This window comes from Schistocerca piceifrons, chromosome 1 (genome assembly GCF_021461385.2).
Source record: "Schistocerca piceifrons isolate TAMUIC-IGC-003096 chromosome 1, iqSchPice1.1, whole genome shotgun sequence".
NCBI lineage: Eukaryota > Metazoa > Arthropoda > Insecta > Orthoptera > Acrididae > Schistocerca > Schistocerca piceifrons.
The window spans coordinates 246,261,199-246,287,823 of NC_060138.1; the positions used below are offsets into that span (position 1 = coordinate 246,261,199).

Consider the following 26,625-nt stretch of genomic DNA (forward strand, 5'->3'; position numbering starts at 1 on the left):
GTGCACTGAACATTTGTTTTTTAATATAAGGTACTTTTAGTTCATTTTTCACCCAGAGCTTCTTTGCATTTTCCAGTGTGGTTTTTTTCCAGTTGTTGTGTTTGTTTTGACATTAATCTTACCATAATTTGGAATGACGTTATTTTTAAGACAATTTCTACTGAAGTGAATATGCTGTGTTGTCACTGCAAGCTTCTCTATGATGTTTTTTGTACTCGAAATGTTCGCATAGTGTAATCATCGGTGGAGACTTTAATCATCCAACAATCAGTTGGGAAAATTATAGTTTTGTTAGTGTTGTAAGTAATAAGAAATCCTGTGGAACAATACTAAATGCCTATTCTGAAAACTACCTACAAGAGATAGTTTGGAACCCCACTCATCATGGAAATATATTGGATCTAATGGCAACAAATAAACCTGAGCTCTTTGAGAAATCCGCATCTGAACTGGTATCAGTGACCACAAGGCAGTTGCAGCAACAAAGTATAAAGACCTTCTAAAACAAGTAGAAAGATAAACTTGTTCAGTAAACTAGGTAAGAAATCAGTAGTATCTTATCTCAATGAGGAACCTGAAACTTTCAGCACAGGGCATGTGCATGTAGGAGAACTATGGTTCAACTAAGATAATAATTGACCATGCACTGGATAGATATGTACCCAATAGATCATCAGTTCATAATGGGAGATATCCTCCACGGTAAACAGTCACTGTAAAGAACTTCTAAATAAACAGAGCCTACTGCATAATGATGGAATACAAAGCAGATGACTATAGATAGAAAGACGTTGAATGAAACACATTTGGCTGTCAAGAGAGCAGTGCGTGAAGCCTTCAGTGACTACCCTAGCAGAATATTGTCAAATGATTTTTCACAAAAGAACGAGAGAGGAACTGAAATTGAAGGTAGCAAGCCAATGACTGAAGTGCTTCATTCTGCTTTCAAATGGTCCTTTACATAGGAAAACCCAGGAGGATTTCCCTAATTTAATCCTCGTACCACTGAAAAGATGAGTGAAATAAGTGTTAGTGTCAGTTGTGTTGAGACACAGCTAAAATTGTTAAAATTGAATGAAGCCCCAGGACCCAATAGAATCCCTAGCAGATTCTTTAATGGATTTGTGACTGAGTTAGCCCCTATTCTAACTATAATCTATTATAGATACCTTGAACAAAAAACTGTACCCAGTGGCTGGAAGAAGCACAGGTGTGTATAAGAAGAGTAGTAGAAGAGATCCACAAAACTACCATCCAATATCCTCCTCAACATCGATGTGCTGTAGAATCTTATAACACATTCTGAGCTTAAACATAATGAGATATCTTTATCAGAATGACCACCTCCATGTCAAACAGCATGGATTCCAAAAACATTGATTATGTGAAACATAACTCACACTTTTCTTACATGACATACTGAAGGTTTTGGATCATGGCAGATAGATAAATGCAGTATTTCTCGATTTCTGAAAACTATTTGACTCAGTACAACAGCTATGCTTATATTCAAAAGTATGACCATATTGGGTATCAAATGAAATTTGTGGCTGGACTGAGGATTTTTTGCTACGGAGGGCACAGCACGTCACCTTAGATGAATAGTCATCTTCAGCTGTAGAAGTAACTTCAGGTTTGTCCCAGGAAAGTTTGTTGGGACCCTTGCTGTTCATGTTGTATATTAACGACCTTGCATACAACATTAATAGTAACCTTAGACATTTTGCAGATGTTGCATCTATAATTAAGTACTTTGTGAAAGATCCTGTATATATATTCTGTCAGATCTTGATAAAATTTCAAAGTGGTGCAAAAATTGGCAACTTGCTTTAACTGTACAAAAAAGCAAAATTGTGCAATTAACAAAAAACAACATAGTATCCCATGAGTATATCAATGAGTGTGGAGTATGCTGGTCTCTCATCAGGTGCCTCCCCAGGTGGCGGATAGGGGAATGTTCACCAGATTGATGGGTACTGGGGAAACAAAATATCCAAGGTGGACCAAAACCAGCAACTGCTGTCTTTTAGTATGATACTGGCTTATCGAAAGCTGAGGGAGTTAACCCTGAAAGAAAATCCTCTATTACATTAGGCCTAGCAAGCCAGGAAAAGAGCTTATTTGCAGTTGCTTTCAAGACACTTAAGAGCCTCAGAACGCGATCAACTCGATTAAGATACCAGCATGAGCATACTCATGTCAGGGATGACGGTTTACGGCCTGATGATAGACAGAGTCTTGCAAAAATCCCGGAGAAGACTTACACGGATTGGGATTATCAACTTACTCAACCTCACAGGAAAATGTGAAGAACTAGTGGACCTTATGGAAAGGAGAAAATTAATGACACTGGAGATGTGTGAAACAAAATGGAAAGGCATGAAGAAATTATGGAAACAGTACACACTGTATTGCCATGGAAATAACAAAGAGGTGAAGAATGGTGTAGGTTTCATCATGAATGAAGATCTAGAAGGAGTCACTGACATTCAGTACATTAGTGAGAGAATAATAAAGATGACTGTACATTTAGGGAAGGAGAAACTAACTTTAGTACAGGTGTATGCGCCTCAAACTGGATGTTGGTAAGAGGATAAGAACCAGTTTCTTGAAGATTTGGAAAAAGTCATTAGTAAAGATCATTATAGGAGACCTAAATGCACAGATTGGGACAGATAGAACAGGATATGAGAATGTAATGGGACCCCATGGAAGTGGTAGAAGAAATATAGGTGAGCATCCCCTTGACTTCTGTATGAGGAATGGGTTAGTGGTGAAAAGTAGTTGGTTTGAGAAGAGAGAGAGCCATAAAATAATACGATACAGTTGGAATGGATTACAAAAGACTGTAATTGATTATGTCATCACAGATGAAGAAATGAGTAGAATGGTAACTGATGTCAGAGTAATCCCTAGTGAGAGCCTTGACAGTAATCACTGTCATGTGCCAAAAGTACAGAACAAGAAAATGCAAAAAATCAAAGTATGGGAACTCCAGAAAACAGAGAAGAGAGCTGAATATCAGAACTGGATAAAATCCCCGTTACCAAGAGATGAAAGGAAAATCGGAGAGGCAGAATGGACCAGACTAAGGTACACATTGGTAAAGGAAGCCACTGAAGTTTGTGGAAAGACAAGATGAAGACAAGCGAGAAGGAAACACCTTGGTGGAATGAAAGTGTGAGAGCAATAACCAGGGAAAGAGATCTCTTCAGGAAAAATGAGGGATCGGGAGAAAAATAAACCAGAACTTATCAGAGATGAGGCAAAGATCAGAAACCTCGAACAAATGTACCGAATCAAGAAACTGGAAGTTAAAAGAATGGTTGCAGAAGAAAAGACCAAGGCATGGAAGATATTCACTTAGGAGTTGAAGGAGGACGGTGGAGGCAATAAGAAACTGTTGCATACGGTTAGCAGAGGTAAAAGGAAACCAATGGATACTATGAAAGCACTTGAAGACGGAAATGGAAATATGGTTAGGACAGAAAGTGACATGAGATAAGTCCTGAAAAAACCATTCTGACCACCTATTAAATAGATCAGTTGAAGAACCAAATACAGAACTGGAAATCCACACTTACAATGAGGAAACTCCCATCACCTGGACAGAAACAGAGGCAACCTTAAAATCTATGCCTAAAGGAAAATCTTCAGGTGCAGATGAAGTGAACGCAGACATGATAAAGTCAGAAAGTATCCGAGGCATACAGTGGCTGTGCCGAGTACTTAATGCCATATGGGCAGATAACAAAATACATACGGACTGGAGCAACGGTGTAATAATTCCCCTGTTCAAGAAAAGTAGCAGGTGGAAACCCATGAACTATAGAGGAGTAACCCTATTGTCTCGTGGGCTGCAAATACTTGAGAATATCATAGAAAAGAGACTGAGAACCACATCTATCATAGAACCACAGCTGGAGGAGGAACAATATGGCTTCAGAAGTAACAGATCAACAATAGATCTAATTTTTAGCATCCGCATGTTAATTGAAAAGTATTGGGAGAAAGGCATGAATCTGGTCATTGTATTCCTGGATATAGAAAAAGCCTATGATAGTGTTTAAGAGATAAGATCTGGGAATGTCTGAGGAAAAAGAACGTGCCTGAAGGACTAATAAGAAAAATTCAGATGTTGTACAAAGACTGTACTAGCTGTGCACAAATTGGGGAAGGACGATCATCATGGTCTGAGACCAAGAGTGGAGTTCAGCAAGGAAGTGCACTGTCGCCAGTACTACTCATCACTGTTATGGATATTATAATGAAGAAAGTCGAGGAGAAATCAGGAGAACTGAATGTGATGACATCACGATGTGGGGCGAAACTGAAGAGGAAGTACAGATCAGACTCGATGAATGGAAATCTTGGTTCCAGAAATATAACCACAACATCAGCAAGAACAAGACAGGGGTGATGGCAGTCAACAGAGAAGGACAACCAGCATGTGTAAAACTAGGAGACCACCAATTAGAGTGTGTGGACTGTTTTCCTTACCTTGGAATTGTAATCTCCAGTCATAATTTGGTCAGAAATGAAATCACCAACAGAGTGCAAAAAGGATCTGAATTCTACCAACAAGTAAGTTCACTTTTATGGGATGACTTGATTCCAAAACCAGCCAAACTGATGTTTAATGTCTATTTCATACCAATACTGACCTATGGTATTAAAAAATGTACCCTCACAAAAAGAGAATCATCAAGGCTGCAATATTCAGAGATGAAATTTCATACATCCACCATCCAGAAGACTAAGATGGACAAGTTAAGGAATGAGGAGGTGAGGAAAGAAGCTGGAATAAAGACATCCCTGTTAGATCGAATCAGCGCATCTAGATTATTTGGTACGGGCTGATGTGAATGGAGCCAGCTAGAACAACCAAAATAAATTTGTAAAGACAGATGGAAGGGAAAAGACCTCAAGGAAGACCTCGAATCCAATGGATGGACTTGATTAAGGCTGATCTAGTGACCACAGGATGGACAGTCAATGATGTTCTCCATGAACACATGTATTTGGACAGGACAAAGAGGAGGAAGCTCATTACCAGTACCCGGGAAACTGGAACTGTTAAATGATGATGATGATTACGATGATGATCAATGAGTCATTGTTGGATTCGGTCAACTCATACATATACCTGGGTGTAACACTTTGTAGGTAGGTATATGGAATGCAATGATCACATAGGCTCAGTCGTGGGTGAAGCAGGTAGTAGACATCGGTTTATTAGTAGAATACAAGCAAAATGCAAAAAGTCTACAAAGAAGATTGCTCAAAACTCACTCGTGTGAGACATTCTACAATGTTGCTCGAATATGTGGGGCCTGTACCAAATAGGACTAACTGGGGATATTGAGCATATACAGAGGAGGGCAGTACAAATGGCCACAGGTTTGTTTGGTCCATGAGAGAGTGTCATAGAGATACTGAAGAAGCTGATCTGGCAGACTCTTGAAGATAGATGTAAACTATCCTGAGAAAGTCCACTAACAAAGTTTACTCTAGATATACTACAACCCCCTATTTATCGTTCACATAGGGATTATGAGGATATGATTAGAATAATTACAGTGTGCACAAAGGCATTCAAACAATCACTGTTCCCACAATCCACATATGAACTGAATGTGAAGAAACCCTAGTAACTAGTACAATGGGCCACACCCTCTGTCACGCACTTCTTGGTGGTTTGCACAACTCTCATGAGTTGCTTATTTGTGTACGACTTGTACTGTTCAATCAAATGTTTACCAAGAAAACACAGAAGAAATGAGATAGTAATAGGAGCATTATCATTACTAACAAACAGTAAAGCTTTCAGCAAATTTAAAATTGAACAAAGTGTGTCACTTGCTGGCACATCACTGTGTCAAAACGCAGGACTACAGATCTGTGGAATTGGAATTTTTACTGCAGAAGTGTAACAGTAACAAGATCAATAAAAGAAATCTGAGTCAGAACTACCTATCTTCGATTAAAAACCCAGAGCTCCAGTTTCGAAATGCCTTGTACCAAGTGATGACACAATTCACCGGATCAAAAGTTTCGCCAGCGAGATGATGAATTTATAAGAAATGGGATGCAGCGTTCCAAGCTTTTGTCAAATCTTTCGATACAAGGGTTTACTCTGAAAATTTCTATATTCCAATAGTCAATGCTTCTTTATTTCAACCACAGAGTAAGTTATTTACAGGAAAAAAGTCAAAATTAAAACATTAATAAATGCTCCAAATCATTAAAAATAAAAGACTTTGGAAACACAGAAAATTACAATCAAGCAGAAACACTTGACTACCAACATTTAAATTCAGGATGCAAAGAAACTAAGAAAGCTACATTCGGTATCATTCCCTTAACTCAAATTTGTGTGTTCTCTCTTTTATCCTTTAGAAATATGCTGTTACCAAAAGAGTGTTGGAAGGATCTTCCTTTCTTCTTTGCAGCACATATTTCAATGTCACACTCACTATAGTACATACTCTATAATACAGTGTGATTTGTTGCCTACTTGTCTGCTGACTTACTCAGTCACGAACATATCTATAAGCAAAAGTATGTCCGCATAACATATACACTGCACATAAAAATGCTGCAATGCACAGGACACTAAAAGACAATAAAAGAAAAGAAAAGAAATCACACTGAAGGGAAGAAGGTACACCTTGAGGACGACGCTATGAATTGCTACAACATACTGTAACAACTGCAAATAAAGATAGTATGTAAGACATATTTAAATTAAGATATTCTGAAATTATAATTACAAAACCAGTCATCTAAAAAATATGGTTTTACAAGAAAAGCCACAGTAATATGCTACGATACCTGAACATCCGTGTTTGGAACTTCATTAATTTCGAAGGCACAATAATCACCTGAATCTGAATCTTTGTTCATTAACTGTTGTACATTCTCAGACATTACTGGTGTCTGTGGATTGCTCTGAATTAGATTTTTAATTGAATCTCTTATCTTACTAACTGTTTCATGATGCCTGTTTAAACCATCTTCAAGCTCTTTCAAACGATCTCCAATTCTTATCCACTTATTCTGAAAATTAAAGTACAGTGTAGTGGTCAATTATTGTGCAATGGCAGTACCATTCAACAAGTTATTGCGACTATTTCTGAAATCATGTTTGAAAATTTACTAACATTCTTACAAAAAACACATGACTTCTATTTGAGAAAGTGTACTGTTCTTTATCACAAACTAGTCTACCACTGAAAGATTATACAAATAATACAATAGTAATCACAAACAATAGAATAGTAATCACTAAGCATTACTTCAAATTATGTTCAAATAATTTATATACATGACAAAGATCCTATCATGAATGACATTACACACAGACATAAAGATAGCTCTTAAAGATCAAAACAATGAGTTACAAAATTTTGAAGATCACCACTAACAAAATCCTGAGTGCACTTGTGCACTGGACTATGCTGGACATATACTGAAACTTGAATACATTTTTTAGTTTCTGTTCAGCTATCAAGTCTAACTATGTATTTCACAACTGTTTTGATAGACTAGTAGGGATCTATATCTCTGTCTCCACTTTAGGTATTTAGGAACACAAATAATAGACATATTGAAATAAAACTGGTCACTACTGCATTATCAGGCAGCACCTTTAAAACCCCATCCATTATGTAAACTCAAAACGTTTCTCTTTCCATGTGACTTTGTTTAAGATTTCAAGTGTTTTCAGATGTTTTCAAAATTAATGTTTTAGGCAAAAATAACTGATCATTCATGCTATTTAACTTAAAGCACAAAAATTAGATGTAGTGTACACCACAGATGCAAATGAAGCGCAACAAGCCATTTCATGTTTTGTAAATTCAGAAAATGTCTTTGTATACAGACAAATCTGGTACAAAAAATTTGCTGATTGTATGGCCTCAAACACTAAAGTTGTGTGTTTATACTGTATCTATTTACCTGCAGTTCACTGGCACATATGATAACAGCTGTTCCAATGGTAGAAGACTATTTCTACAAACTGCACAACCTACAATCTTGGCAAATACTGGACTTTGAATTCTAAGAGTAGCCAAGTTTTTTATGATGCCAGTAACTGACTCAGACTTAATATATTTGATAACAAGCCTGCACCTTCCTCCATTTTATGGTAATAGATGGTATGGGTGAAGATAAAACAGATAATGCAAAAAATAGATCTTAGATACCTGTGATAAAGTTTGTTGTTGTTGTGGTCTTCAGTCCTGAGACTGGTTTGATGCAGCTCTCCATACTACTCTATCCTGTGCAAGCTTCTTCATCTCTCAGTACCTACTGCAACCTACATCCTTCTGAATCTGCTTAGTGTATTCATCTCTTGGTCTCCCTCTACGATTTTTACCCTCCATGCTGCCCTCCAATGCTAAATTGGTGATCCCTTCATGCCTCAGAGCATGTCCTACCAACCGATCCCTTCTTCTAGTTAAGTTGTGCCACAAACTTCTCTTCTCCCCAATCCTATTCAATAATTCCTCATTAGTTATATGATCTACCCATCTCATCTTCAGCATTCTTCTGTAGCACCACATTTCGAAAACTTCTATTCTCTTCTTGTCCAAACTAGTTATCGTCCATGTTTAACTTCCATATATGGCTACGCTCCAAACAAATACTTTCAGAAACGACTTCCTGACACTTAAATCTATACTCAATGTTAACAAATTTCTCTTCTTCAGAAACGCTTTCCTTGCCATTGCCAGTCTACATTTGATATCCTCTCTACTTCAACCATCATCAGTTATTTTGTTTCCCAAATAGCAAAACTCCTTTACTACTTTAAGTGTCTCATTTCCAAATCTAATTCCCTCAGCATCACCTGACTTAATTCGACTACATTCCATTATCTTCGTTTTGCTTTTGTTGATGTTCATCTTATACCCTCCTTTCATGACACTGTCCATTCCGTTCAACTGCTCTTCCAAGTCCTTTGCTGTCTCCGACAGAATTACAATGTCATCGGCGAACCTCAATGTTTTTATTTCTTCTCCATGGACTTTAATACCTACTCCGAATTTTTCTTTTGTTTCCTTTACTGCTTGCTCAATATACAGATTGAATAACATCAGGGATAGGCTACAACCCTGTCTCACTCCCTTCCCAACCACTGCTTCCCTTTCATGCCCCTCGACTCTTATAACTGCCATCTGGTTTCTGTACAAATTGTAAATAGCCTTTCGCTCCCTGTATTTTACCCCTGCCACCTTCAGAATTTGAAAGAGAGTATTCCAGTCAACATTGTCAAAAGCTTTCTCTAAGTCCACAAATGCTAGAAACATAGGTTTGCCTTTCCTTAATCTAGCTTCTAAGATAAGTCGTAGGGTCAGTATTGCCTCGCGTATTCCAATATTTCTACGGAATCCAAACTGATCTTCCCCGAGGTCAGGTTCTACCAGTTTTTCCATTCGTCTGTAGAGAATACGCGCTAGTATTTTGCATCCGTGACTTATTAAACTGATTGTTCGGTAATTTTCACATCTGTCAGCACCTGCATTCTTTGGGATCAGAATTATTATATTCTTCTTGAAGTCTAAGGGTATTTCGCCTGTCTCATACATCTTGCTCACCAGATGGTAGAGTTTTATCAGGACTGGCTCTCCCAAGGCCGTCAGTAGTTCTAATGGAATGTTGTCTACTCCCGGGGCCTTGTTTCGACTCAGGTGATAAAGTGACAGCAAATTATCAATTTGTTGCCCACCTCTTTCACTATTTTTCTAAAAACTGTAGATGGTTATTAAATTTCATGACTCTTAAGCAATACACTAAGTAGTGGAGCCACAAATTCAGCCTCTCTGAGGCCCAGAAATGTAATCTCTTTACTCTGTTAACTTCACATTATCTACAACAATACATATTAAAACAATAATACAATGAATATAATAGAGGGAAACATTCCATGTGGGAAAAATATATCTAAAAACAAAGGTGATGTGACTTACCATACGAAAGTGCTGGCAGATCGATAGACACACAAATAAACACAAACATACACACAAAATTCAAGCTTTCGCAACCAACCAGAGCCACTTCCTCATCCCCTCAAACCCAGAACCTCCCACAGAAGAACCCCAAAAGTGCCCCACTTGTGACAGGATACTTTCCGGGACTGGATCAGACTCTGAATGTGGCTCTCCAGCAGGGATACGACTTCCTCAAATCCTGCCCTGAATTGAGATCCATCCTTCACGAAATCCTCCCCACTCCACCAAGAGTGTCTTTCTGCCGTCCACCTAACCTTCGTAACCTCTTAGTTCATCCCTATGAAATCCCCAAACCACCTTCCCTACCCTCTGGCTCCTACCCTTGTAACTGCCCCCGGGGTAAAACCTGTCCAATGCTCCCTCCCACCACCACCTACTCCAGTCCTGTAACCCGGAAGGTGTACACGATCAAAGGCAGAGCCACGTGTGAAAGCACCCATGTGATTTACCAACTGACCTGCCTACACTGTGAAGCTTTCTATGTGGGAATGACCAGCAACAAACTGTCCATTCACATGAATGGACACAGGCAGACAGTGTTTGTTGGTAATGAGGATCACCCTGTGGCTAAACATGCCTTGGTGCACGGCCAGCACATCTTGGCACACTGTTACACCGTCCGGGTTATCTGGATACTTCCCACTAACACCACCTGTCAGAACTCCGGAGATGGGAACTTGCCCTTCAGTATATCCTCTCTTCTCGTTATCCGCCAGGCCTCAACCTCCGCTAATTTCAAGTTGCCGCCGCTCATACCTCACCTGTCTTTCAACAACATCTTTGCCTCTGTACTTCTGCCTCGACTGACATCTCTGCCGAAACTCTTTGCCTTTACAAATGTCTGCTTGTGTCTATGTATGTGCGGTTGGATATGGGTGTGTGTGCGAGTGTATACCTGTCCTTTTTTCCCCTTAAGGTAAGTCTTTCCGCTCCCGGGATTGGAATGACTCCTTACCCTCTCCCTTAAAACCCACATCCTTTCGTCTTTCCCTCTCCTTCCCTGTTTCCTGATGAAGCAACCGTTGGTTGTGAAAGCTTGAATTTTGTGTGTATGTTTGCGTTTGTTTGTGTGTCTATCAACCTGCCAGCGTTTTCGCATGGTAAGTCACATCATCTTTGTTTTTAGATATACAATAATACAACGAAATTCACTTAAAGCGGGATTCAATTAAATAAAGCATCATCACAAAATTGCCTCTCTTCATAATACATGTAACTACCAATATATCATATTAATCTGACCAACAATTCAGTATTTCTTGCCATTATTCCAGCATTGAGTTCACCTCAACACATTGAATGCCAATTCTAATTATTCAAACAGTTCAGGTTTTCTTGGGTGTAATTCAATGGTGCATCCTAAAAAGTGAGTGTCAAGAAGGTATACCTCCATCAATCACAGTCACAATTGCAAGGTGATTTTTATGAGCATTTCTATACAGTGCTTACTGTAGCAGACTCCTGTGCAATAAAGAGAGTAGAAGTAGTAGTAGTAGTAGTAGTAGTAGTAGTAGTAGTAGTACAAATTTAAGCTTCAGCCTTTTTGTACTGCTGGGTGTGCAGTATGATACAGGGCAGTTCCTTTGAAAATTGGGAGCCACATATTAGATGATGATATGTGATTAATAGGACTAAATATCTTCATTATCTGCCCCTCGTTGCACTGAAAAGTTCATGTAAAATGATGTGGAACGAGAAAAGGAGAATTGGCAGATCCACGGTCTGTGACCTTTTTGTCATGATTGAAAATTTGCATAAAAGTATTTTAACCCCTTAACTTAATGATTTATATTTCAAATTATGTTAAAAAAATTATATACATGAAAAAAATCCCACCATGAATGATATTACATACAGACATATAAAGATAGCTCTTAAAGCTCAAAACAATGAGTTACAAAATTTTGAAGATCACCACTACCAAAATCCTGAGTCCACTTGTGCACTGGACTATGCTGGACATATACTAAAACTTGAATTCATTTTTTGGTTTCTGTTCAGCTATGAAAGACTTCATAGCTATGTATTTCACAACTGTTCCCTGTGAACATAAATCATGTAGGAGCTGGCTGGAGCACAGTGGATGTATTTATCTCGTACCATTGGCGAACACTTGTCACTCAACTGATGAAGTGTTGTCACGTTTATAGTCTCTAATGAGGTAACATCACATTCTGCTTCACTTTCTGAGCCACTAAATTCAGTGTCAAACTCAGGATATAGGCACCTTTTCTTAAAGCACTGCCTAAACAACAATACAAGAGAGAGACCGAAAGCAAACGTTTTGTCGTCAAGCATCCAAAGCTGCAAACAGTAAAGACGATATCTAGGGGCAACCACCTCGACCAAACTACAACAGCCAGGTTACAGATGTAGGGCCAGATGCTCTCTAGTGGCCTAAGATTTAACTATCATTGTTGAAATGGACATGAGCTGAATTTTATTTTTTCGAAAGTCTGTTCTTAAGTTGCCCAAGTATACTTCGGATGTTAAGTTTCTGCCAAAATAACAAAAGCGAGATAATTTGGGGTTTTATGTTAAGGGGTCAAGTCAAATAGTCAAAAGTGAGATAAATCGCAGGTAGCTAAAAACTGTAACTGGTTGCTGAAGGATGTTCCAAGATGTACCATCATAATAAGTACTACTAATAGGGGGTATAAAAAGAAGACTCTACACACTACATATAAAATTGGAGAAAGTAACTGAAGGCCACCCTGGACACACACAACTTCAAGATATCCTCATCCCACAGCCACCCTTGACACCAAACTTTGGGATCCACTAATTTTGTTATAAAATCCAATCCCTTCAGGAAATGTATGACTGTCAGCTGCTATCCCTTCATCCGCCAGTATCTGGGTCTGGGTGGTAAACAGGTTGATGGCTCATCTCATATCAGCCAGAAGGATAAAATCTGTGAGAATATGAACAATTGTGAGACGATTACCATAGCTGTATTGGAGGGGAGGGGGAGTCCTCTTGACATAAAAGGGACTTGTGGCCTATACGCAGACAGCTCAACACAATGGCTTTTCTCCGGGAGGTTTGGAGCAAAGTATGTCACGTCTTTGATTGCCCTCAGCTTGCTGAGAGTTGTGGTAGCCTGTAATTTCACATCCCAGGTTTTCAAAATTTGACGTCGCAGATGCAGTCATAGGTCTATGCCCAGTACTCCAAGCTTGTCTTGTGGTTGCTTCTTTAGCCAGTCTATAGTGATTTAATTTCCCAGAATATCCACATCACTCAGAGTCCAGAGAGACATTACAGTGGTACCAGAGCTGTGGAGGTCAATAAGCAGCTCATGGAGTCACTGCAAACCAAGAAGTTGTTTGTGGAGAGTGTTTTGTTGTACTACGGAGCCTGTGATATGGTGACCAATTCTGTAGTGTACACACTGCATGCACTCAGCAAAAAGAACTTCTCCTGCCCACTGCTAATGCAAAAACAAAACCAAAACTATTGTTGAATTTTGATCCAGCTATGTAGATATATGCATGTCAAATGTGGGTGACTGTCGAGAGCTGAACATAATAGGGGTCTGAGAACAGTGGGATCATCATTTTTCTTAGGGCTACATAATAGGTTCATTCAAATCAGAGGTCTGAAATACACACCACAGCAGGTGTGAGAGGGATCTCTATGCATACATATAAGATTGGGCAATTGGGAGGGCCTTGCATAGAGTGTCCATTTGTATCCCAGCTGATCCACCTAGTTCTGAGTGATCTGTAAAAGGTCTGAAGTGCTAGTTGTAATAATAATAAATAAAAAAAATAAAATAAAAAAATAAAAATAAAAAAAGATAGAGAGAGAGAGAGAGAGAGAGAGTTGAGCAACACAGGTGGGTAAGCTTCTTGACAGATTGTGATCACATAGTTCATCAAGAGTTGCTGGCAACTGACTGTCAGTTGTGGGTCACCAGCTTTTGCCACGATGCTGCCCACAGGGCTTACATGGCAGGTTCTAGTTTCCAACTGTACACCACACTGTTGGACACAGTATAACAAACTCAATACTGATAATGCAGCCAACCCACAGGGAACACATTCATGATCCAGCTGGAAGAAATAAAAGCTTTATAAATACACAGAAGAAATGTGTGGTCTGCATCCCAGGGGATACTAGGGGAATTACATGTCCATAACCAATTTGCATTTAGCTGATGTACATACAGTAACCAAGTTGACTGTCAAATAAAAGACTTTGAAAGTTTCAATGACTTCAAGTAACTGCTTACCCAGATAACGTCCAGGATGTGACTGCACAGTCTTGAGTTAACAAAAGTGCAAAACAAAAGTCTTCATGGGAGGAGAGTGATACCCAAGACTCTCAGCCCATTTATGAACTTTCTGTAGTGCCACTACCGGCAGAGTAAAACGTGAAAAGGCGCAGTGGAACATTGCATTAGCTGCCATTGGCCAGTGAGCGTGGCAAGCTGCCATTGGACAGTGAGCGTGGCATGTTGATGTTTGGGTTAAGACAACAAGCATATGAAATTATTGAAAGATGGGCTAGCCTCACTCAGCATAACTTGCCAATGCAGCAGTAGTGCAGGGCATAGGCAAGGCAGCGTCTCAATCATCGGGGTCTTGGTGGTATTGCCAGGTATGTGACCAGGAGAGGTGCATTGGCACCCCAAGTGGGATGCTATCTGCTGTAAATAACAATCCATTTTGCAGCAGATTCATTCTCAGCACAGCAGTACCAACAGGACAGATGGTCAATGCCAGATGAGGAGATAATACAGAGCTGCCAGCCATAGCCTTGGGTTTGAGTCCCTGCTGGGGTACCTGCTTCCTGCACTAAGTTTGTCCACCAGACTTGGTGTCACAGTACAGCAGGCCTACCTGGCCATTCCAGCAGCAGCTGCTCTCCTGCCAGGAGGTAACGTGTTGCATCTCAGACACCATAGCCACTTTCAACAATGTATTGGGCGAGCCTCTTACTGCTTGCCTTGGCTGCCTGGGTGTGGTCATTCAATAAAGACAGACTACCTCTGCAAGATTCCAGTACTTACAGCTGCCATCAGTGACTCCATCAGGAGTGAGCAAGTGACAGCTTTCCTGTACCTGTTTCACTAAGGGATGGACAGTGTACAGCACACTGAGGCTATCAAGGGCACAGACAGAATCGGAGCAAATGACACAATTGAAAAGCCTGTGTCGCTGGATGTACTGCATGGTCTGATACAGGGCGAACAGCTCTGCTGTAAATACTGAGCGGTGTTCCGGAAGCTGATACTGAAAATTGACGGTGACAATGACGAAGACACACCTGACACCACAGTCAGTCTGAGAGCCATCAGTGTACATAAAGGTACAATCGTGAAGTTCCATGCGAAGGTTGTGAAACTTATGGCGACAGAGCAAGGCTGGAGTAGTGTCTTTAGGAACCAAATGAAGCCCAAGGTGAACACAGGCCACCACACAAAACCAAGGTGGTGAAGGAGTCACAAACTTTGGGGAAGTGGGAGTTAGCATGAGGTTACGCTGACGGAGCAAGAGCCGAAAGCGAACTCCAGGAGGTAACACAAGAGGGATGCGCCCCATACTGGCAATCAAAGGAGTCATCAAAGAAGTAGGCGTAGGATAGGTGGCCAGGCATGGCAGACAAACGGCCTACGTATCTGCCAAAGAGAAAGTCACGGCAGTATGACAGTGGTAGTTCGGTTGCTTCAGCATACAGACTCTCAACCGGGCTAGTGTAAAAGGCACCAATGGCCAAACGGATGTCACGATGGTGGATAGTACTGAGACAGCATAAAAGGGACAGATGTGCAGCTGCATAAATGAAACACCCATAGTCTAGTTTTAAACGGACAAGGGACCAGTACAAACAGAGGAGGATGGTTCAATCCGCTCCTGAGGAAGTACTGCTAAGGACCCGTAGTACATTGAGGGACCGTGTACAGTGGGGGGCCATGTAAGACATGTGGGAGGACCAAGAAAGTTTCGCTATTGAACATGAGCCCCAGGAATTTCGTAGTTTTAACAAATGGAACAGCAAAAGGCTCAAGATGTAACGACGGTGGAAGAAACCAATTGTGCCGCCAGAAATTCATATAAACAATTTTGTCAGTGGAAAAGAGAAAGCCATTGTCAATGCTCCATGAGCAAAGACAATTGAGATATCGCTGAAGATGCCGCTCAAGGAGATAAGTCTGTGGAGAGCTGCAATAGATGGCAAAATCATCAACGAAAAGGGAGTCGGAGGTGCTCGGCAGGAGACAGGCCGTAATGGGGTTAATAGTGATAGCACAGAGGATGACACTAGGACAGAACCCTGAGACACACAGTTTTCCTGAATAAAGGTGTCCGACAAGGGAGAATCCAACCATACTTTGAAAACTTGGTCTTTTCAGAATTCCTGAAGGAAACTGGGCATGCAGCCACGGAAGCCCCACGTGTAGAGAGTACGGAGAATACCAGTCCTCCAGCAGGTATCATAGGCTTTCTCCAAATCGAAAAACACAGCCACAGTCTGGCATTTCACAGAAAACCATTCGTGACATGGTTTGACAAAGTAACGAGATGGTCAACCACATAACGGCATGCAAGAAATAAACACTGTGCAACGATTAGTAAATAGCAAAACTCGAGCCACCAGCCAGGCATGAATTATACGTTCCATCACGTTGCAAACACAGCTGGTGAGAGAAATGGGGCAATAACTAGAAGGAAGGTGATTGTCATTGCCGGGTGAGGGGGGGGGGGGGGGGAGATTCTGAATAAACAGGGAATAGCCCTTAAACCTGCACTCATGCAGTACAGAAGCACAAAGTGATGAAAGTTGAGGAGAAATTAATGGACTGTTAGGTGGGGTAGATGTAAGCAACTAAATAGCAAAAGTAAATGGCACATTTGGCATCTACATGTTGACATCAAACGCATACTTTGAACACAGAAAATTGTGCCACCAGATGTTTTGTATGGAAAACTTACGGTGTATATGTGACACTTGTTGTGGAACTGATTCTGAAGAAGACCTGATGGCCCATGTCTTCTCTGCTACCAGATTAAGAGTAAAATTTGTGAGACATGCTGTGAAACACTGTATTAGGTGCCAGTGGCTGATGAACGCAGGATGTTGGCATATGTGGTAAGACAACAAGTATGTGACATTATTGCGAGAAGGGCTAGTCTTGCTCAGCAAAGCTTGCCAAAACAGCAGTAATTTGCAGTGCAGGCAGGGTGATGTCTCCATAATTGAGGTTTTGGTAGTGCTGTCAGATATGTGACCAAGAGTAGCACATACGGAGCCGCCTGCCACAGTCACAGGTTCAAAGTCCCTGTCGGGGTACCTGCTTCCTGCACTAAGTCCGCCCACTGGATCTGGTGCCACAGTGCTACAAAACTGACAGTCCACTCAAGCAGCAGCTGGACTCCTACCACGAGGCAACAGGTCACACCCCAGGCACAGCAGCCACCTTCTGACAACATTGTGGGCACACTTCTTGCCACAGGCCTTGACCAACTGCCACCCCACCACACTGCAGACTCAATGTACAAGTTGGAAATAAAATGTTAATTTCAACAGCCACATCTTCCTAGTTCATCAGCCTGCTATCCAGTCTCAGCCCTCAACCACCCAGCCTCCTAATAATGCAGCAGCCCCATGTCACCCCCAGGGGTTGGCTATATTTCTGCTATGTCCCTTGAAATTGGCACTTTGGGCTGTGCGATGATGGAGAGCTATAGTGCAGGCAAATACAACAACAGTGAGACCATAGATATCTTGCAGTCGCGATACCACTGAATGTGATGACAAAGGAGAGATCTAAGTTTCCTGTACCTGTTGGTTGCTGAGGATCGAACCTATCCTGACCCCAAAAGTTGGAGAGATAGGAAATTCTGAATAAAAATGGGATAGCCCTGGAAACTCCACTCATGCAGTGCTGACATGATGTGATGGTGCAATATGGTATCAAACACCTTCCATAGATCAAACAATCAGTGATCAAATGTTGGCTATGGGAGAAAGCATGGCACACTGCAGATTCAGGATGAATCAGTTAGTTTGTGGTGGACCAGAATGCCCGAAAGCCACTTTGAAATCGTGATAAATGTCCTCTGGCTTCCAGGCACCAACAGAGTTCCTGGTTGACCATTCATAATTCACAAACCCATTCATTAGAGATATTGATTGATAATTAGTCAAGTTTTGGATCACTTATCAGATATTTCCAAACACTACTGTTTGATTAATATTACAAAAGATGCAGGGTCAAATTCTCCCAAACCACTGCTCATATTCTATTCAAGACAAATATTATCATGGCTGGGAGAACATTAGATAGTCAACAAAAGTACCTTTAATTACACCATTGGTCAAATTACTGTCAGTACAGAAATTCTTGTAAGTTTGATGTGCCAAGGGTGAATAATGAAAGAAATGAGTACCCAGTACAAACAGTACAATGAGCAACCAACTCAACTAGAGGGGTTCCATTCAGCAACAGACAGTCACACAGAGCATTAGCCCCTCCACAAGTCAAGAGGAGGAAGATTATGGTTTGATGTTCCATTGATGGCAATGTTACTGGAGATGAAGAACAAGCTTGGACAGTATAAAGATGGAGAAGGAAATCGATCGTGCCCTTTTCGGAAAAAAACAGCCTGTTATTTGTTTTAATCAATTTTGGGAAACAATTGAAGCCTAAATAAGGTTGGCTGGATGGGTACTTTGATGTTAAATGTCAGTCCAGAGGCTTAACTCATGCATCAGCTCACTGCACCATTCCTCAAATAATTTACCGTGTTTGTATGTTGCATCTAAGCTGCACCATAGTCACGTAAATTTAAGAGCCAATTCATATCAATTTAAGGAGGCAATAGGACATCCTCATAGGTCACATTAGTGATGCCTGTGAAAAAAAAACTTGGCCTAAGGCTCAAGATGTGTGTAACACAGAATAAACTGAAAAAATTTTATTACTTATATTTCATAAATCTTGAAATGCTTAACTCCGGTATAAAAAACGGGGCCTCAATAAGTTGTCTTGAAGGTGAAATCATGTTCAAAAACCAATGTCTCATTCTTTGCTCCCTACGTCTCATTCTTTGCTCCCTACAATTACACTACAGCTGACCTAGAAAGATAGTGAAACAGACAGTCTGAAGAGCAAATCACTCTGAAAAGATTATGCAATTACTATCTGAGCAAATTTACTATTAAGTTTGTTCCTTGTGAAAATCTGTGTCTGTTTCAGGGTTCACAATGTAAAGCAGAATAATTCACTCCAGCCCAACATTACTGCTACAGACTCAATGAGTCACACTTGGACAAATCAACTGTCTCATACATATACCCAGGTGCAATATTTTGCATTGATATTCTTGTAGTCCTGCCAGGAGTATCAATGGATCACTCAATATACCCATGTATCAGTGGATCACTCAATATAATCAGGTGTCTCTCCAGCATGTTTGCCAGACAGAGGGTGGAAGGATTCATCTGCTGCAGCTAGGGTAGGTGTAAAATGCCAGTGGCACATTTTAGGACTGCTGCAGATCACCAGCCAGCCAATGTTTACAGCAAACTCTCCGGTGTGTCTACCGATGACAACCCTGTGCTCAGTAGTTTCTCCTGGACTGTGAATTAGGCTTCGTCATTACCCATCAATAAGGTTTGGTTTGTGCACAGATTTGCCTGTCTGCGTAATGTTGGACTGTCTTGACTCATAATTTAACCGACTGTTGTGTTTTCAGTGAAAAAACTGATGGTGTATGGCTGCACCAAAAGCATGGTTCATATTAGAGTACTCCACATTCAAACCAACAAACAATGTAATCCAGCACTGACGTGACTTATTCAACAAGCATTCGGAGTACCGAAGTGACCACGAGGGAATCACCTCGAGAAGTTCTTTGCTTTTTGTATTTCCAGTGAGTCAGGAACTATTACTTTCTGTACATTAATCGTAAATGAGTTGTGCTCAATAAAATCTATGTTGTTGAAGAAGCAGACCTACAACAAATATGATATGAAATGATCACAAAAGGCTCAGTTGTGGGTAAGGCAAGAGGCAGACTTTCGTTCTCGCAGGTTACTGAGAAAGTGCAGTCAGTCTGCAAAGGATGCTACTTACAAATCACTTGTGCATCCAGCCATACTGACTGTATAGCACAAACGGCCAGCTCAGCATTTCTTCCCATAAATTATGGAGCTCTTCCATTTCAGTTTGCTTCATTGTACTCGATTCAAACTAATTGGAAACCCTTACGCTCTCTGTTAGAATATACAGTCAATGTTTCGAGATAATGTAGCATTATTACTCCATTGTTCTTCTTCATTATCAAACAGGGTGCACTTACAATGATTAACTTAAAGTATCTACCTATATTCAGTTTTTCTGGGCCCTTTATTTCGATATATTCTTTAACAGCACTATGCCAAAAAATCTGCAACTGTGTCACAATACTAGACTTTTCTTTGATAATTTTGTACTTTTACGTCAGGCAATACCAGAAATAATAATCATCATCTTCACCTAATTTGTTGAACACAAAAATAACAAACATTATGAAGTAACATTACTAGAAGTTGGAACTAAAATAATAATAAAGGTTAAATGTGTATGTCAACAATGTTGAAGTTGTTACGATTAAGTATTAGATCAGATATGACTATGAGGGAAACAATACTGAACATGTTCTTTTCAAAGGCATCATCCTGACATTTGCCAAAAATGATTTATGGAAACCTGAATAAGGGATTGAAAACCTTGCTCAGTTTCATATTATGCTAATCTAAAAACCTACTACATAAAACTTTTAAGGAAAAATTATGGTACTTAAAAATTTAGAACACATTTTCAATAAATTTCAATGAAAATAATTTTACGTTGGTGCTTGTTTAACAAATAAAAGAGTTTTGTATTAACTCTCATTGCAAAATATATCTGAATTAACATACCTCTTGAAATTCATGAGGCAATAAAGTCACATCCATCATAAGGTACAGCAGCATGCAGCCTCCAAAGATAAGAACAGCACAAACTAGTGCCGTTAATTTACGTATCCTCATTTTATCTGAAACATTAAGGGAATTTCAAAGCTTCTTTGAAAGCAGTGACAGTGTAAAAGCAGTAAAATGGAAATAATTTCAATCACCGAATTATACAAAATTTACAGCTGGTATTCCTATTACTAACTGACGAAAAGTGTTAGCTACTGATAGCAATCTCTCACAGTCAAGAACCATCTTTTACATTACAGAATATGCTAATGAGTATTAGCTCAAGTTGGAGTACTGCATCAATTGCAGTAACTTTTCCCCTCTATATACCTGGAAAAGAAAGAGGAAAATGGAAAAGAGAACATGTGCTGGAGAGGGGGTGAGGAACTGGAAGAAGAAGATGATGATGAGGAGGGGGAGGAGGAGGAGGAGGAGGAGGAGAAGCAAAGGGATAAAAGAAGGAAGAAGGAAGTAAAATGAGCAAATAGGGCAGACAAGTGCCAAGGTTATGTTAGTTTGGATTAGGTTTAGGTTATTGTTTTATCTCAGAAATGGAAGCACAATCTTCTTTGTAGATGAGGTGCAATTGTTGGAAGAATGCAAAATTTGAGTACTGACAATGGCTGTCATTAGCGTATCAGAAGTGAAGTTCTGAGCTCAAAATGCACATATGACACACACACACACACACACACACACACCAAAAAGAAAATCATGTCTAAAAGAGGAAAAAGCAGTCAGCAGACACAATAGCCAAAGGTCGTACAATTATGCTGGCTGACAGCTTGGTCACAATGCATCTGATCTCCTCATCAAGGAGGTTAAGTTAGTATCTGTTCTACTGTGGAGATTAGACTCTCTTTCCGCAATTACTGGAATAACCAGACAAGTTTTACAAATATAGAGATGAACAGAAAAGTTCTATTCCATAGTTAAGACACTTTGCAGTGACATCAAAAAGCAAGATTATGAACACTCTGAACAACTTCAAAAAAATTCAGCAAAACGGGCATAGGTCAGATTAGTTATCATCCTTCAACGATTGTCATTCAGCATAGCATGAAAGACAAACATTCATTTTAGAATAAAATACTCTGAGCACCTCAAGCAATGAAAAGTGGAAAAACACACACCACATTTTCTACTGGCATGAAAATGCAAATAAGCAGCAATGAACAATAGCTGCTACAAAAAAGATCCAATACAGAAACTTTAAGCATCACTTTTCTCATGTGAATAAACAATTTCTAGAGGTCATAATCTGTGCCTAAAATTTCTAACACAGCTTTTGCCTATGTAGAAGAAACACATAGTATTATGTATAGACATGAGGCTAAAATGGCTACACAGCCACTGAAAAGACATTATGTAATAAAAGGTAACATTCGAGAAATTATTATTATATTTTCAAGTTGTTAGTAACTTGTGGTTTCCAAAATCTAGCAATTTCAGACCATAAATTTACAAGACACATCTCTGTTGTTATTTTTCTCCTCCTTTTTGTCCTACACATAAAAATTTTTCAAAATTCATGAGAATATTGACCAAAGAAAACAAACGGATCTGATTTCCACCAACCATTGTTCGAAGTTGTATGTTTGTTTTTCAAGTGGTAAATTCAGCTGATTCGACTAAAGAAAACAAACTGATTTGAATTCTATTTATCAACTTCCAAAATCTGTATGTTCAGCCATTCAGATCAGTTGCACTGAGACCACACAAACATTGGTGTACTGGTTTGAAAAGATCGGGCGTCTTTAGCCGATGTCAGCTGTTGATGGAATCCCCCCAATGTTGATGCCACTGTGACTGCTGATTTAGTTACTAGGTGAAACAGTTAACTTCCAATGTACTCCAAAACATTTCTGCCTGCACCAGCATTGTACTTTGTCATCAACTCTGCCACATATATCACCTACCTTACTTTAAAGAGATTCTAGTTGTATGTAAAGCATGCTAGTACCATGACACAATCAGTGCCTTTCCTGCCTGACTGTAATGGAAATATTATTAATGACGGTGTTGCTAAAGCTTTGGTTGGTTGGTTGGTTTAAAAAAGGGGGGAGGAACCAAACTGCCAGATCATCAGTCCCTCGTTACGATTAAAATAATTCCACAAGGGTCGGAGTAAAATAATCAAAACATACAAAACACAGCTGGAAGAAAGGAGAAGACCACAAGAATGACTGAACGGCAACAAACACTAAAATGGACAAAATCAGACAAGAAAACCACAGAGAGATGCAAGAAACATGTAGAAGAGATCAAAACAAGAGAGCAGATTATCATGACTGGCTAACCATGAGAATAAAAAGGAAAAGCCAGCCACTGTGCAACACATTAAAACATCCACCCTAAAAGCACTAGGGTGGAGGACACAGAGGGACAAAGGACGAGCGCTAAAACTTAGGTACAATGATAAAACCCACCCTCAATAATAAAACATAAAACAAAAGCTGCTGTTGAGATATTGTCGCCCAACACCGAAGGTAGGGTGCTGTGAAAGTTAAAAGTCCACTGCTTAGCGGCTAAAAATGGGCAGTCCAGCAAGGAGTGCACAACTGTCATTTGTGAGCCACAGCGACACCCAGGTGGGTCCTCAAGATTGACAAGGTAACCACGCGTTACCCACGTATGGCCACTGCAGAGCTGGCAGAGGACAACTGATTCCCTGCGAGAGGACAACATGTTAGACTTCCACACATTCGTAGTCTCCTTAATGACACGCAGTTTGTTGTGCGTACTATTATGCCATTCCATCTCCCAAAGTCAAACAACCCTGCAGCGTAAGACAGAACGCAGGTCAGTTTCGGAGATACCCATCTCCGGAAGCACCTTCCGTGTAGCCTGTTTGGCCAGCCTGTCGGCAAGTTCGTTACTGGGATTCCGACGTGCCCCGGGGTCCACACAAACACCACTGAACGATGGGACCGTTCCAGGGCATAGATGGACTCCTGAATGGACACTATCAAAGGATGGCAAGGGTAGCACTGGCTGATAGCTTGTAGGCTGCTCAAGAAGTCAGTACACAAGACAAATAACTCGCTAGGGCATGAGCAGATGTGCTCAAGAGCACGAGATATGGCCGCCAGCTCTGCGGTGAAAACACTGCAGCCATCTGGCAAGGAGTGCTGTTCAATATGTCCTCCATAGACATACGCAAAGCCTATGTGACCATCAGCCATCGAGCCTTCGGTGTAAACCACTTCACGGCCCCAGTACATGTCGAGAATCGAGAGGAAGTGATAGTGGACATACGCAATGTTAATGGAGTCCTTAGGGCCATGCGAAAGGTCCACAAGAATCTGCAGCCTAGGTGTACACCATAGAGGTGTACGTGAATGGACCTTGAAGAGACATGGTAACGCGAAGGACTCCAGTTCAGACAGAAGGGACTGACGCAAACCGAAATCGTAAGCCTTGACTGGGCCGCCGATGCGAGAGTTGAACCGCCGTGGTTGGGAAAAGGAGACGGTAATTCGGATGTGTAGGAGAACTATGAACATGTGCAACATAACTGGCGAGCAGTTGTGCATGCCTAACCATCAATGGAGAGACTCCAGCCTCCACAAGGACACTGATCACCAGACCCGTGCTAAAAGCTCAAGTCACAAGGCGACAAAAACCAGTCCTAAGAATCGATATATCTCCAGTAGCGTGAGTGGATCATCATTAAAGTAAGTTCAGGTTCCAGATGAACGGTACAACACCGGCAGAACTGCATGGCACATGACTTCGCGGCTGATAACTGGAAGCCATGAGCTAGAGCCCATGACTGTGCCTTGTGAATGGCTCCATGTTGGCGCTGCTCAGCAATACCAGTAATGGAGGAGCAAAACAAAATGCAGAAGTCATCTGCATACAAAGAAGGGGAGACCGACAGCACTACAGCTGATGCTAGGCCGTTAATGGCCAATAAAAATAAGAGATACACTCAATACGGAATCCTGTGGAACGCCATTCTCCTGAATATGGGGGGGGGGGGGGGGGGGATTATGGGAGGCACCAACTTGGACACGTATAGTACGGAGCAACATGAAGTTTTGGATAAAAATTGGGAGTGGGCCCCAGAGACTCCACTCATACAATGTGGCAAGGATATGATGTCGCCAGGTCGCGTCGAATGCTTTACGTAAGTCAAAAAAGACAGCAACTAGGTGTTGGCGTCTGGAAAAGGCTGTTCGGGTGGCACACTTGAGGGACACAAGATTATCAGTGGTAGAGCGACCCTGGCGGAAGCCGCCCTGACATGGAGCTAGTAGGCCACATGACTCCAGGACCCAACTCAACCGCCGACACACCATACGTCCCAGCAGCTTACAGAGAACGTAGGTCAGGCTGATGGGCTGACAGCTATCCACATCAAGCAGATTTTTACCAGATCTTAGCACGGAAATGATGGTGCTCTCCCATCATTGTGATGGAAAGACACCATCGCCATTGTGATGGAAAGACACCATCACAACAGATCCGATTGAAGGTGATAAGGAGATATCGCATGTAGTCAGATCAGAGATGTTTAATCATCTGACTGTATATCCGATCCAGCCCAGGAGCTGTGTCAGGGCAATGTGAAAGGGTGCTGAGAAGTTTCCACTCTGTAAATGGGGTGTCATAGGGTTCACTGTGGTGTGCAGTGAAAAAAAGGACTTTCCTTTCCGTCTGCCGTAGGGTGCGAAAGGCTGGGGGGTAGTTCTTTGATGCAGAGGCTCGAGCATAGTGTTCAGCAAAGTGCTCGGCAATCATGTTTGCATCATTACACAGCACGCCATTGATGTCAATGCCGGGTACACCTGTTGGTGCCTGGTACCCAAAAAGATGTCTGATCTTTGTCCAGACTTGGGAAGGTGACGTATGGCACCCAGTAGCCGGCACATACCTCTCCCAACACTCCTGTTTCCGGTGTTCTATAAGCAGGCGAACGCAGGCACTGAGCTGCTTAAAGGCTGTTAGGAGCTCTAGGGAAGGGTGCTGCTTATGATGCTGTAGAGCTCACAGATGCTCTTTAATTGCCTCAGCAACTTCCGGCGACCACCAAGGGACTGCCTTTCGCCGGGGACACCCTAGAGAATGACGGATCGCGTTTTCCACCACAGAAATTATTGTTGTAGTGACCTGCTCAATCACAATATCGATGGCACCACATGGGGGAGACTCGATGGTGACAGCAGAGGTGAAGGCTGCCCAGTCTGCCTTGTTTAAAGCCCAGGGGAGTGACAGGAAGATGGGGAAGTGGTCACTACCACACAGGTTGTCATGTGCTCTCCAATGGATAGATGGGAGGAGTCTTGGGCTGCAAATTGATAAATCAATGGCCAAGTAACTACCGTGAGCCACACTGAAATATGTGGCGGCCCGAGTATTTAAGAGGAAGAGGTCGAGTTGGGACAGTAAATTTTCGACAACTCTGTCATGGTCAGCAAGCATGGTGTTACCCCGCAACAGGTTAAGATCGTTACAATCTACCAAAAGTAGGAAAGGTTTAGGGAGCTGATCAATCAGTGCAGCCAATACATTCAGGGGTACCACACCATCTGGAGGGAGATATACGTTGCAGACAGTTATTTCCTGTGTCAGCCATTTCCTCACAGCCACAGCTTCAAGAGGAGTTTGAAGGGGCACAGGTACACTACATACTGAGCTCAGGACA

General features: G+C 41.2%; 1 protein-coding gene across 1 annotated transcript in view; it reads right to left on the reverse strand.

The window, feature by feature from the left end:
- Positions 1-26,625, reverse strand: part of LOC124795042 (alpha-mannosidase 2) — a 195,193-nt gene that overhangs the window by 159,817 nt on the left and 8,751 nt on the right. Inside the window, exons 2-3 of the mRNA XM_047258829.1 lie at positions 20,934-21,049; positions 6,835-7,059 (exon numbers count right to left, since the gene is read on the reverse strand). Coding sequence (XP_047114785.1) covers positions 6,835-7,059; positions 20,934-21,044 — 336 coding nt within the window. The 5' untranslated portion in view covers positions 21,045-21,049. The remainder of the gene's footprint in view (positions 1-6,834; positions 7,060-20,933; positions 21,050-26,625) is intronic.